The following is a 14,406-nucleotide window of genomic DNA, read 5'->3' as shown; positions in this document are numbered from 1 at the left end:
CACGCCAATAAAGGGCCATGATGAGTGGTTGCTCCTCTCTTCTACTCTGCACTGACTCTCTGAGGTCATTCACTGCCAGAGACAGGGATGCAGGCCTGGGTAGAGGCCTCTGAGGCAGAGAGTCCAGAAACCAGGGCCATGCTTGGGCAGGCAGCACCCTACAACCGTGTATGTTATACAGACTCTTAGGAAAAAAAAAAGTTTATTGGTAATATTTAAGAAAAGAGCTGTAAGGTGAGCAGGCTAGGGTGTGAGACTACGTGGGCGGCCCCTCCTTGTCCTCCTGCTGCATCTGGGCGATCAGCTGCTGCCGCTCAGCTGCCTGGCGCATGCGCATCATGACGAGGCTTTCGTAGTCCCTCTCTGACACCACTGAGTCCTGGAGGGTAGAATAGGGACACAGGATCAGGTACATAGGGCATAGCCCCACAAACTCCAGCCTTCAGAAGGTGGATCCTAGACAGCTGCAGCCTAAGGGTCAAGTGGGAGGAGGGCAGGGGGTGCCCAGGAAAGGACCAAGGGACATCCTAGAACATCAACTCATCCACTCCTTCACAGCAAACAGGCCTTTGGCCTCCAGGCTTGCTTCTCCCCATCCAGCTCCCATCCATCCCGTTTGAAACTGTTAAACACCCTGCCCCTGTCACCGGCCCATCACGTGTGCAGTCAACTCGGGCTCATGTCTCTGTATGAATCACTGTGCTGCTGCGGCCAGGCCCTGGTCTCCTTCCATTTCCTTTCAGCCCTTCATTTGACACTCCTTTCCTCCACCCTATTGCTCTGCCTCTCACAGATTTCTGATGAAGGCAAGTGGTCAGAGTCACAGAGGGCCACTCTGCTCTGCCCAGTGGAGGTGACCAGCTCTATCCCCTCCCAACTACCTGTCTTCCCTGGGCTCTGGCTCCTGCTGAGGATGCAGGATAAGGGAGCCCTACCCCAGACATAGCCTCAAAGAGCCCTTCCCTAGAAGGAGAGATAAACAAGTGTGGGTCTGGCTGGCCTCCTAAAAATATATATCAGGGCTCCTGGAGGGCAGGGCCCATGGCGTTTTCTTCTATGATTTTGCCAGCTTGGTGTGGGGGATTAAAGAGTGCTATGTTTTAACAATCAAAAGCATAATAAACAACCTTCTCAATGGGTCCAGGCTATGGGGTGGAGAAGCAGCTTTTCAGCAGAGTGGGAGCTGCCAACCCTATGCCCTGATAAGATCTGCAGTGGGAATTCAATCACTTCCTTCCCCAGTACAGCTGACGCTGTGATGATCACGTGGTCCCCACAGCTTCTTAGAGGTGTGAAGCCAGGGCTGCAAACTGGTTCAGCTTGGTTTAGTCATGGCCAACGAAGCGACACCAGAATGGACTTGAATTTTTAAAATGTGGGTGAACCAGAATGCTGGAATGGGAAAAATTAAGCCTGCTAGAAACTTAATCTCCCCTTTAGAAAACAAGGGCAGCATGCATGTTGCATAGCAACCAAATCTCTTGACAGGTAGGAATCTGAAGTAGTGGTGCCCAACTCAAACACGGTAGCCACCATGCCACTTTGTGTGTTGCTCTCTGCAGTCCTGACAATAATCCAATCTCCTGCATCAGGCTCATGAAAGGGCTCGCTATGCCTCTTCCGATTCTCCCATTCCAGGTTTTGCTTCATCAGCCATGACTGAACTGGTTCAAATCTATGGGAAGCCCACCTGAGTTGGCACAGAGCAGGCCAGAAGTTACAAGATGCTGTGGCCTTCTGTCAGGGAGAAGGCTACTGGGCCCTGTTCCATGGTATACCAAGCTGGCACACTCTGGTGGAATAAACCAGGAGGGAAGCTTGGTGGTTAGTGACCTGGGAAGTAAGAAGGGAGTGGCTGGACTAAGATGCCAGGCCCTGGCCATCTGGTTTGGAGTAAGGGGTGTACAGAAACAGGAAGTGTTACTCAGCCTGGACTCCCCCTGCCTCTTCCTGCCTGCTCTACCTCTTCTCCTGTCTTCCTTCCAGCCAGGCTCACCTACCTAAGCTTAACCCCCAGCACTGCTGATAACCCATATCAGCCCATGGGGTGGTCTGACCTCTTCCAGAGAGGGAACCCAGATGAGGCCCAGGTACTAGAGGGGAAGGACTCGAGTGCGTGTGGTAGGAGGCAGCAGGACACTAGCCTTCAACTTGCTCTGTTCCTGCCATGAGGCATCAGGGGAAAGCCAGGGAGGATGAGAAACCGAGCTGCCAGACTGAGTGGCAGGTCAAAGGGAGAGCAATACTCCCTGCCCAAGGTACCTGCTCTGCCGAGAACCTGGAGTTACTCTTGGCACGCCCCAAACCCAGTAGTGGGAGGAGCTGAGTCCTTTATAGGAATGGGGCTGCTTTCCGCTAACACACCCTCTGCCTCCTTCCCCCATACCTGCAGGCTCTGCTAATAAGGGCCTGCCATTAGGCTCTGGAGGCTGAGTCACCCACACAAGCGACTGGCCTCTCTCCCTTCCCCAACAATGGTTCCACGCTCCTGCCTTTCAATTAGCTCCCGCCCTCCCTGAGCTCCTCCCTCCCAGACGCGGGCTGGGAAGCCAGGCCCGCCTTCTCGCCGGCCTAGTGACAGGACCCGTGATGAGAAAGGAAGCAGTGGTGACACACAAAGCTGAGCTGCCCCTAGACAAGTCCTCAAGAGGAATCTGAAGCGCCCACTGCCCGGGGGTGTTGGCCACAGCCGCCCCAATCCCTGTATGCGGATGCTGCAATTATCTAAAAGCATGAAACCCAGCTTCCCACCTGACTGAGTCAGCTGAAAACAAAACACATCTCCACCGCCACACACTCGAACAAACAACCAAGCCACTAATCAGAGTCCAGGAGTTGCCAGCAGAGAGGGTGCAGCCAACACGGCCTGAGAGACCAACACAGGGGCTAAAGGAACCGCCAGGCAGGGAGAGCCTGGGTCCATCTGATCCCTCCGCCTGAACAGCGCCCAGCCCAGCTCTGTGGACCTGTGGACTTGTAGACGGAGCACACTGGCTGCCTGGCCCAGCCCACCACAACGCACCCTGACTCCAGCTTCAGTAAGTGCTTCTTCTGTTTCTTGGTTTTTTGTTTTTGTTTTTTTTTTTCCACTGCCCTATCAAGTAACTGGGCCACTCCTGTTCCTCTGGGAAACTCCTCATCAGGAATTCCCAGATCGCTGCTCTCCTGGACAAAAACGTGCCCTCTGCTCTGGGCCTTATCCCACCCTCCAAGATGCTGGCCGGAGGGCTGTGCGGGGCAGACACCCAGGGGCCTCTGCTGCTGGCCCACTAAGGCCATGTCCCTGAAGCTTGCGATTCAAGGCTTCATCTCAAGCCAGATGGTCACTAGCTGCTTTTGAACGTCTGCTGGGCTTCTGAGGGCCAGGCTTGTGTGCTGGCTCATGGAGACCTGGCGGAAAGGCTCCTTCCGCAATGCCTCTTTCTTCAAGCGGCTGACTCTGGGGCGGCCGCGGGTACTCCGGCGACAGGGCAGTGTGCTAAGCCAGGCCAGCACGGCTGGTGGGGACCACGAGGAGTATAGTAACCGAGAGGTCATCCGGGAGCTGCAAGGGAGGCCAGATGGCCGGCGCCTGCCACTATGGGGGGATGAGCAGCCCCGGACCACCCTATTGGCCCCGCCCAAGCCCCCACGCCTCTACCGAGAGAGTTCCAGCTGCCCCAACATCCTAGAGCCCCCACCCGCCTACACTGCTGCCTACTCGACTACCCTGCCTTCAGCACTCTCCCTGGCAGGTGCCCTTCACCAGTATACAGAGGACGACCTTTTGGACACTCCCTCCTTCCAGGAGACACCTGCCCCGGACCTCAGTGACCCTTTCTTTTCCTTCAAAGTGGACCTGGGGATTTCACTTCTTGAGGAAGTTCTACAGATACTGAGGGAGCAGTTTCCTAGTGATCCCAGCTTCTGAATGGAGTGAGGGTGGGAAGAGGTGGGTGACTGAGAGAACTGGAAGCCTGGGAGCCTAGAAGGTACAGTGATGGACTGAGGAAAAGGTGGGGATAGGACCCCAAGGCTCTGCCTGCCCTCTGGACCCTGAACAGTCCTCCAAGTCACCCCAGAGTGGTGGCACAGTGGCAAGCTGGCAGCATTGTGAAGGGGTACTTCCTGGCAGGAACACTGAAGGAAGCTGGCGGGGCCAGGAAAAGGAGGCCACACCCTGCAACCACAAGAACCACGCAGAAAGCCAGCAGAGGGAAAGGATGGCAAAGGGGGCAGCCATGGAGCAGAGGACACACAGCCTGGGCAGAGCAGAGACAGGCTACAGTCAACACAGAGGTCACAGGAAAAGTTGGGGGCAAAAGTGGTCCAACACAGGCCAAAGAGGAAAGGGATGAGGCAGGCTTGACCTACATCGTCTAACATGTTAGTCACTAGTTACATCTCGCTATTGAAATTAAATTTAAAAATTTAGTTCTGCAGATCAAATTAGCCATGTTGCAAATGCTCAATAGCCCCACTTTTCTAGTGGTTACCACAGTGGACAGCACAAAGTGAACATTGAAATCACTGGAGAAAGTTCTAGAAAACAATGCTGGAGTAGACCACGGCCTGGAGCCATCATTGGCATTGGTGGGGGAAGGGAGAGAAGAGAGGGCCTGGCACAGCAGGAAGAGGAAAGCTGGTAGAGATGCAGAGTGTTTGTCAGGAAAAACCCAAACCAACCATTAGCACAACAGGGGAGTGAGAGACTCAACCTGCCAGCACAGCTGCTCAGAGCAATCCCTGGTGCCCAAGGGAAGCAGCTCTGGGGAATGTCAGTCAAAGGCATCATCAGACCCAACTCACAGAGGTGCTTTGGGGAATTCCCAGAATTATTAGTGATGAGAGCCCTTGGGAAATGCAACGAAAACAGTGGCAGGTTTCCCGCCTTCCTGCCCACAAGACTAAAAGAGAGGACTAGCTCAGGGGATGGATACTAAACTCATCGCTGTTACTGAGAAGTGGTACGGCTGGTCTTCAGAATCCTCCACCAGGATTGAGGAGCTTTGCCTTGCCCAAACCCTCTGACAAAGGCCCCACCAACCAGGACCAAGCCCACTGAGTCACAGCCACAGTAGTGCAACTGCCCTGCTTTGTGGCCTGACTGGAAGACTTGAAACCAGAGCCTATAAGCTCTCTGCTGGGCTGTGTGGTTCTGACCCCCAGGCCTCTCCAAGTGAGGCAGAGAGGGGAGCTTCCACACACACTGCTCCCACAGCCCACACCTGCAGCCTCTTATGTGGATTCTCCAACATGAAATACTCCTCTGTGAATGCTGGAGATAAAGAATAAAAGTTTTATAACATAACCTATAGAGTGTTATCTGGGGCTGTGAAATGCTGGGACTCAAAGGTGGGGAAATGAGGTCTCTAAAGAAAGGTCTTGAGTTGGGCTCAGGACCAGTTCATTTCCTTCCCCTGTCAGGGTCTGGGACATGCTCACAGGAAGCTCCCCATCCTCACAACCAGGTGGAGAGGCCTTAGGAGGCAGGGGTGAAGTGCCTCAGGGCAGTGAGAGCAGAGCTCCTGCTGAGTCCTCGAAGGGCATTCTCCCCTACAGAGTGAGCTACAAACCCGTCGGCCTGAGGCTCAGGCATAGAAACTGCCAGCCACTCCAGAGAAGGGAAGCCAGATTTCTAGCTCCTGCCCTCAATGCTTTCTGCCCACCAAAGTAGGGACAGGGGAGCCAGGCAGCCCAACCTCTGCATCCAGGGCCATGGGAGGGGTTGAACAAAAGCCTTCACAGAGCTGTGAGGATTAGGTGTTTGTGTTGGGTACATGTCAGCTGGTGGGTCTATTCTTCACCACAAGTTGAGCACCCAGACACCAGGCAGGCAGCACCTCAGTGTCAGCAGGGTAGCCAGTAATACTTCTAAAGAGAAGATACTGCCTCTTGGCACTGGTCCCTGTCTGGGGCAACGACAAATATTATCTGGAAAAACGAAGCATTGGGAGGAAGTAGCTGCCCTAGTCACCTACTGCTTTCCTGCAGCACTGGGGCCTTTAAGTGACAAATGCTTCATACCACAACCACTCCACCTGGGGCCAGGAGATCCTTTTGAGTGATGGGAGACCTAGGTGTAGAGTGAAGGCAAAGTTTAAGAATACTACATAGTGTAGGGTCCCTCTGGCACTCAGAGAGGCAAGGGGGTCAACACAGAATCACAGCCCTCTCGCTAAGCCCTCTCACTATACTCCCTGACAAACTGAATTTGGTAGAAAGAGTCCTGAGAAAAGCCCAAATGTAAGTGGTCCTCCAAACCCTGAACAGGCCCCATTTGGTGAGGCCTGGCTTTTTACCTGTGACAGTCCTGGATGGCTGGGGCCCACTGAGCCCTGTGGCTGTCCTTCTAACCAGGAAATCTTCAGAGGGTTATCAACCAGGCCCACCTCATTCTGGACAGCCAGTTCCTGCCAAACAGAGCATCCATTCCTGATTCCCATCAACCCAATCAGCTATGAAGTGGCTCTCTCTACCCCACTGGAACTAGCATTCTAGTTTTCCAAACAGAGTTGGGCAACCTCAGCAACCTTCAAACATGGTCCACTGAAGCTCTGACCCTTCTCTTGGGAGAGTGTTGGACATAAGCCTTCTGAGTTTCAGGAATGAAGAAAACCATGAAGGGTGAGAAAGTAGTGCTGAAGCCCACACTTGGAGCGGGGCTGTCTTCCAGGGAAAGTGGAGGGTATGGAGGCAGCAGCCAGTAAGCAAGGAACCAGAGTCAGTCTGCACCCTCCCTCGGTCCCAGAGCATCTCCCTTCCAGCCACTCAGGTGATGCATCTACTCTCGGGAGTAAAGTGAAGCCTTGGATCTGACCTGGTCCAGAAACAGCCTGGGAGTATATGGATCACCCGAGCTCAAAGGGTCCACAGAATTCAGTCGCTTCCTCTAGAGTGACAGGGCTGCCGAAGGCCTCCCACAAAGCCTCGTGCAGCACTCACCGCAGCCTTAACAGTTGCAAACTCCACCACTGCAGTGCCTGCCTTCTTCCTGGAAAGCACCAGGTTGAGAACTTCACCATACTGTGGGGACAAGAAAGGTCTCGGTAAGCATGGTTCAGCCTTTAGGGTGGACTGGCTCATGCCATAGAAAGCCTGGGCTGTCCTGAGGCCCACTGGGGCACTGTCAGCTGGGGCACAATATATTTATATATTTTAATTGTTGTTAAAATATATGGAAACATTCGCCAATTTGATAGGTTCCACGTGTACAATTTCAATGTGTACAATATCAATTACATTTTACGGCGCTTTGCTTTACCGTGTTTCGCAGATACTGCATTTTTCACAAATTGAAGGTTTGTGGCAACCCTGTGTGACAAGTCTATCAGCGCCATTTTCCCAATTGAGTATGTGTTCCATTCATGTCTGCGTGTCACATTTTGGTAACTTGCACCATATTTCAAACTTTTTCATAATACTATCACACACTAAATGGACTACAATATAATGTAAACATAACTTTTATATGCACTGGGAAACCAAAACATCTGTGTGACTTGCTTTATTATGATATTCATTTCACTGTGATGGTCTGGAACAGGACCTGCAATATCTCCAAGATATGCCTGTACATTAATCACGTTGTGTAACGCTCACCAAGAAGAAATCATTGCCGAATTTTAAGGGACAACTTCTTGTTATGAGGATTCCAGAGGAAGGAGATCAGAGAGGGGAAAGAAATAATTTTTTCCAGGGATGCAGAAGGACAGCAAAAAAGAGACAAGCAAAGGACTGGGCACTTTAAGTGGCAGGGCCATGCCACTGCCTCAGTGGGCTGAAGCTGTGAAGAGGACTGGGCTTTCATGTCAGATCCCACTTCCCCCTCCCAATACATTCAGCCACGCCCTTTACTTCCAAAAGGATGGCAAAGGCTCAACCAAGGCACTTGGTTGAAGGAGAGACCACTTGGAGGGGGACCCAGGGCAACACAGTGACAGGAGGACTACGGGCTGGGGAGAAGTCTCCAGGCTGCCCAATGATCTATGAGACAGACAGAAAAAAAAGGGGGGTAAGCAGACATGTTAAGGGAAGTTTGGGCATGGAGTACCCTGGAGTTTGGGCCGAGATGATGGAGAAATGGGGAAGACAGCAAGGCAGACCTTCTGAAACAGCTGCAAGAGGACGTCTTTGGAATAGCCACCTTTTGACTCATTCTCCTTCCTGCACTTCCATTTCAGCTGAAAAGACAGCAGTGGGCATCAACATTAAACACTAACCCTTGGCTGAGTGGTATCAGACCCCACACCTGAGCTTTACTGTCTGACATCTTCCTCATCTTGAAGGCACCTGTAGTCTAGGGAGGACTAACCAGGAATGATGGCTCCTGACCCCTGAGAGGCAGGCTGTCCTGCTCACCCTCAGCACTGCATCCGGCCCTTAGAGAGCTCCCAGGGGACTATGTCCTGCAACCATCATGGTTAAGAGCAATCTTGCATGGAAGAGATTGGAGAAGCAATCCTGACTTCCAGGCAGCTGACTAAAGGATGTGGGCAGTGGTCCTAGATCCCCAGAGACCTAGCATCCCCAGCCAGAATCCCTGAGCCACAAGAAACATCTGTTCTTGCTGAGAGGAGGTGCGGTGAGGTGGCCCATGGATCCCACCAGGACTCACCTTTAGTTTGGGGGTTCCTTTGCCTTCAGTATTTTCTGCCTTTCCTAGAAAAATTGGGAAAAGAAGTATGGTAGAGTATGAGGGAGTCAGAGGTTCTCCCAAAGGAGACAAAGCCCAGAGCCTAGAAGGACCTAGAAAAGGTCACCTCTGACCAAGGGCAGTACGTTCCCTGCCCTGGTGAGGATCCTGGTGGGGACATAGATATGATCCCACCACATCCCAGAGAGCTGCCACTCTGGGGTGATCTGCCCACTGCCTGTCACAGGTCACGCATGGTGAGCACTCTCCAGATGAAGTGCTGGGAACACCTTTGGGTGGAGGGTCTGGGGCAGCAGGAGGTAGAGACATAAACCACACAATTCTACTGAAACAAACTATCCCAGAACCCAAAACGTAGCCATGCCTTCTCCACTGGTGATCTGCTCCAAAATAAAGCCACCACAGCTCAGGACTAAGATAAGTGGGACCAGGGAGTGAGTCTCAGGCAGAGAGAAAAGCAGATGTTGTTGTCGTTGTCATGTGTCATCGAGTCGGACCCGACTCATAGTGACCCCTCCTTGGGTTTCCGAGGCAGTATTGCTACAGAAGTAGATTACCCCATCTTCCTTCTGAGGAGTGGCTGGTGGGTTTGAACCGTCAGCCTAGAAAAGCAGATTGACCCCAGAAAACTGGTAGAAAGAAGGGACAGGTGTGTGTATCAGTCAGAGTGGGGAGCTAGGCTCTGCTCCCTCACGTGCCCTAAGGGGCTTCGGCAGGTGGAAGCCTCCACAGCGATTCGACCAAGCAGCCAGTGTGGCAACTCTGGGCAATCGAGAGCGGCCTGGGAGGGGGAGGCAGGTAGGTGTGATCAACTCTCACCTCTCAACCTCTGTTCCTGTTCCTGGCACATCTGCTTCTGGATCAGCCTCTGCTGTTCCTCCAGCTGCCGGGAACCCTCTTCTCGTAGGCGTTCAATCTGCAGAGTGGGGGTTGGGAGGGGTGACAATTCTGTGCAGATTCTACTCCAAGTTTTCTCAACTTGTAAAGGTCCCTGCATTCCACCTGCAAACTAGGGCTCAGCAACCTGGGGGTGGGACACATTACCCAGATCCCATAGAAGAAAGAACACGCCTTCCCCATCTGTGATAACCACCCAGGCCTTAGGCCTGTCTTCCTCCCCTAGGAGATGGCCTTTGGGCCTGGATGCTCACCTCTTGCTGCAGTGTTCGGGTACTCCGGTTCTCCTCCTCCTCCTCACTGCCATGGGCCTGGGCCTCCCGCTCCCGGGCCTCGAGATCTAGGCACAAGGGTTGAATGACCCAATTGCTGGTCTAAGCAGTTTCCACATGGTTTCAGGCTACCCCACCTCTGGGTGCTCCCCAAAGTCCCAAACAGAATAAAACTATATAGTAACTCTGTTGCCTCCTTCCATGCCCACATGCTCTCCACTTAATTTCCATTGAGAAATCACATCATAGAATTATGGGTTCAGCTGGTGGTTCGCCCTCACCAAGCTGGTTCTTTCCAGTCAGTGCACAGGTAGGTGCTTCTGCCAGCAGCCCAGGGCCATGGGTCAGGGGATGCCAGTGGGTAGAGCTGCTGACCTCTGTTCCCATGGTTTGGCATCACAGCCTGAGCTGGGACCTTGTCTTGGCTTTGATTCCTTTCCGACTACTCAGCTAAGTTCCTGCCACCTCCTTTACCACCTCCGTATATTCACCAAGCTTCACTGTGGCCCTGCCTACAGTGGCTGCTGCTCAGATGGGAAGACTCTCTGTGAGGGCCATCAGCCCAGGTCCCTGCGGCCTTCCAAGGGAACCGACTTGCTGCCCTACACCTGGCCAGCTGACAACCCTCTTTGAGGCCTGGGTTCTCTGCTCTCCTTCCTGTGTTCTTTACTTACCTAGAACCTACAATTGTTTTTCTTTTTCTTTATTTTTGGTAGAGAAAGAGGAGTACTGAGATGGCATATGCACATATTAAATATATGGATATGAAAAAGTGGGGGTGGGGGGTTGAGTAAAGCATGCCTTGATCAATCTTATTGGGGTGATTGAAAATGTTCTAAAACTGATTTATAGTCATAGTTGCCCCACTCGGTAAATTTATTAAAAATTATTGAATTATATACTTGAAACAGGTGCATTTTATGCTATGTAAAACACACCTCAATAAAATTTTTTTTAAAAAGTTGCTCCAACTCATGGGAACCCATGGGAATGCCCTGTGTACCAGAATAGAACTGTGTTCCTATAGGATTTTCAATGGCTAATTTTTCTAAAGTAGATTACCAGGCCTTTTTTCTGGGAAGTGCCTCTGGGTAGACTTGAACTTCTAACCCTTCCTTAGCAGCCAAGTTCATTAACCATTTGTACCACCCAAGGAAAATATAGCTATTAAAAAAAAGAATCAATGTCTGAATGTAGACCTCCTTGGATCCTTCTGGGGGAAGCTCTGGGCAGGAATGAGGTTGGTCAGATAAAAAGGGATAGCATGGCATGATGAGCAGGGCACTGATTTCAGTCAGACTGTGTGGACTTAAATCCAGCTCCAGCAAGTTCTTATCCTGTTGGGGCCTCAGCTTCTCTGTCTATAAAGGAATGACTTTAGGAACGCCCACCTTGGATAGTTCTGATAATTAAAGGAAACAGTAAAGTTTCTGTAACATCCTTAGCTAATGATAAATCTAGTAATTGTTATTATTTCTAAAGGTATACTTAGACCTAACCCCTAAGAACAGGGCTCTGCCCAGAGCCTGGGTCAAGAGGCTGTGAGTTGCTGGAACTAAAGCTCCAGGAAGAAAGGTAAGGAAGATGAATGAAAATAGCCAAGGGACAATGAAGCCACAGGCCACCCAGAGCTATGATGTCACCTACCAAGCTTCACTTTCTTCCTTCTTTCATCAAGTTTCTGCGTCCTCTCTGCTGCCTGCTTCTTGGCTTTCCTGACCTTGTCATATGCAGCCTGGCAGGAGAAAGGAACACAGAGCAGCAGGTCAGGCAGAGAAAAAGCACAAAGGCCAGCCATCTCCCTGGAGCCTTCCAAGGGCCTCACTCTGTAGAGCCATCAGGAGGCAGCCTGGTGACTGGGTCTCCAGGGCTTGAGAGCAAGGGCTGCGCCAAGCAGAGTGCAGAGGACCGAGGGTGACGGAAACAAGCGGTCAACCACTTTTTGGTCAACCAAGGAAAACCACGGGGGACAATTAGACAAAGGAGGCACTTACCCTGGCTGCAGCATCAGTCAGTACCTCCAAGGCCTGTGAAAGCTGGTGAAAGAGTTCAGCTAAACACAGGATAAAAAGAAGAGGAGAAAAGCAGAGTTAGACTTGGTGATGGTATGCTACCTCAAAACAGCACTTCAACAAGAAAAACAGCACTTCAAAGAAGTCACAGACTGGCAGAAAAGCCAACATCAGCAGATGACAGGCCAGCAAGGAAGGTAAAGCCTGGGCCCTGCTGCCTGAAAGGCAGGCTGTGTGCAGCTTCACTACACAGTACTCACTGAAGAGCTTAGATCAGGGAAAACACAAAGCCCGTGCCCATAGAAGAGTCTCACCTGCTCTGGGGTTATCTGGATTTTTATCTGGGTGGCAGGACAGGGCCTTCTGCCTATATGCCTTCTTCACCTGGAAGAGACAGGAGATGTGGCCATTCACGCCTTGCCCTCATCTCTCACCCAGGGATGAACAGAAAAGCCTTACAGAAGTGGTAAGGGAAATCCAGGGGGCGCCTGTCATCACCTCCTAAAAGAGAGGCTGCTGGCTCCCACACTGAGACAGTCACTTCACAACTACCACAGGATCTGCAATGGAGCAGTCTGACTGTGGAGCCAGCCGGCCGCTGACCATCAGCAAAGGAGCCGAGCCTGCTCCTGCCGGGTGCCAGACTCACCCCCTCAGATGTTGAAGGGCTCCTGGAAGGGGCAGCCAGAGTAGGTCCTGGGTTTTCTATACTTGGAAAAAGGTGGGAGCGTACACTGAAGAAAGTTTTCTGGAGGAAAATTCAGCTATCAAACTTAAAAAGGTACTTTTCCTTTGACACACCCCTAAGAATTGGGACTTCCAGAAGTATGCCAAAATAAATATACAAGGGTGCTCATGGCAACTCCGTTTATAATAGCCCCCAATCGGAAACTGCCTGAACCCCTATCAACAAGGAGACCATTAAAAAAAATATGATAAAGTTCTGTCTCTACAAGCTGACATAGGAAGATCTCTAAAGTATGATACATGAAAAAAAGTAAGGCTCAGAACAGCGTATATAATATGATCACTTTTTAGTTTAAGACAAATAAATGAATGAAATATACATAATTACAGATATTTGAGCTTTTTTTTTTTGGCCTGAAAGCAATCATAAAACACCTATCAGCAGATTCCTCCAGAAAAAGTACAGGTGCTGGAGAAGGAAGGTTTATTTCTCATTTCATTCCTTCTGTAGTTCAAATTTTCAAACATTAAACAAGACTTATTGTATTACTTTGTTTTTCTTAAATTGTCAACAGGGGTTATCCTGGTGGGATTTTTTTAAAACCCCACTATTTCTTATATTAGTGAAAATAAACATAGTTACCGAGTTTGTCTTTCATGTATTTCCTACATTGCTGTTTTAGGCCCAGAGAATAAAGCCTCAGAATCTGCCCCTGGCCTCCTTAGGCCTCTGGTCCCTCACCTCGGTTCTGCCCATGCAACCAGCTGCGCCAATCTCCTAGGAGGAAGAGCCCCTGGACCTACAATTTCCAGGAGCAGCTAAGCAGATTGGCTTTCCCAGCTTCTCAGATGGATCTAATAAATACTGTCAAACCAATGTGCTAAACATGGGCCTCCTGAGGCCCTGGTCTGCAAGGAGAGATCGGCTGGGTAGGTGCCTGACTCAACTCCTGCCTCCACTCCAGGGCCAAGTCCAGCAGGCAGCCACCTAACACAGGATCTCTGAGGGTATGCTGCCACCTGCTGGGCCATGGCCAGTACCAGACTTTCACCTGCCCAGGCTCGTAACGCCCAGTGTGGGCTCTGCTGACTAAACTGGGAGCAGCAGGGACCAACTCCTAGTCCTAAAACAGGCGTTGGGCTTTAAGGGAGTCGATGTTCCTCCCTGCCCTCCCACCTCCCAATTCCCCACCTATGAGCACCGGACCCAACCCTCCCTAGCTGTTTTCCCTATTTTTAAAAAAATGAGGGGAAAATAAATCAATAAATAAATGAGGGGAGGGGACGTGATAGCTTTATATAAAGTCCTACATTTTAAATGTCATCTTTACTCTTTGTGTCCCTTATTATTCGTCTTTTCTCCTTTTTTCTTTCTTCTGTGCCCCTGACTTCATTTATTTTCATTGTGCCTGACTTTCTTATTTTAAACGAAGTCCTTATTATATATTTTTTATATTTTGGGGTCCTTTATTTGATTTTTTTTTTTCTCAAGTAAAACAACACAAAATATATATAAAGAGAATGCTAAAAAGCTAAAGCTCTTGTGGTGGTTTTATCTGTGTGTCAACTTGGCTGGGCCTGGTTGAGTGGCTGGGCAGCTGGTGGTAGTTACTCCCCGTGATGAGAATGGCAATCAACTCCATGGTGGGATCTACCACAAGCAGCTGAGTAGCTGCCTTTGGGATGTGGTCTGCTTCCTGAATATAAGCAGCAGCTTTGGGAATGGTCTCTAGCCTATGGCACACTTGGACCCTGCATGTAGCCATGTCGTTGCTCAGCAGCCTGCTATGCTCTGCCGACCTTGGGACTTACGATGGACTTAAATTAATGGCCTGCCGTGTGGTTTGGTAACATCGAGACTGTGCCTTTTTACTTGTCAACCTTGGGTTTGTCAGCCTCAGCA

At 50.8% G+C, this 14,406-nt stretch overlaps 2 protein-coding genes across 2 annotated transcripts in view; one reads left to right on the top strand and one right to left on the bottom strand.

Annotated features, from left to right (window-relative positions):
• Positions 1-256: 256 nt before the first annotated feature.
• Positions 257-14,406, bottom strand: part of DNAJC17 (DnaJ heat shock protein family (Hsp40) member C17) — a 50,923-nt gene continuing 36,773 nt past the window's right edge. The window contains exons 2-11 of the mRNA XM_007940440.2: positions 12,131-12,200; positions 11,799-11,857; positions 11,452-11,539; positions 9,787-9,872; positions 9,455-9,551; positions 8,597-8,640; positions 8,085-8,162; positions 6,925-7,005; positions 6,282-6,392; positions 257-379 (exon numbers count right to left, since the gene is read on the bottom strand). Coding sequence (XP_007938631.1) covers positions 257-379; positions 6,282-6,392; positions 6,925-7,005; positions 8,085-8,162; positions 8,597-8,640; positions 9,455-9,551; positions 9,787-9,872; positions 11,452-11,539; positions 11,799-11,857; positions 12,131-12,200 — 837 coding nt within the window. The remainder of the gene's footprint in view (positions 380-6,281; positions 6,393-6,924; positions 7,006-8,084; positions 8,163-8,596; positions 8,641-9,454; positions 9,552-9,786; positions 9,873-11,451; positions 11,540-11,798; positions 11,858-12,130; positions 12,201-14,406) is intronic.
• Positions 3,383-3,910, top strand: CUNH15orf62 (chromosome unknown C15orf62 homolog). The gene has a single exon (XM_007940439.1). It carries the CDS (start codon positions 3,383-3,385, stop codon positions 3,908-3,910), a length of 528 nt encoding a protein of 175 aa, XP_007938630.1.

Source organism: Orycteropus afer, unplaced genomic scaffold (genome assembly GCF_000298275.1).
Source record: "Orycteropus afer afer isolate SDZICR_OR568_19922 unplaced genomic scaffold, OryAfe1.0 scaffold00068, whole genome shotgun sequence".
Taxonomy (NCBI): Eukaryota; Metazoa; Chordata; class Mammalia; order Tubulidentata; family Orycteropodidae; genus Orycteropus; species Orycteropus afer.
The sequence above is the reverse complement of the archived record's forward strand: the minus strand, read 5'-3'. Positions and strand labels throughout refer to the sequence as shown.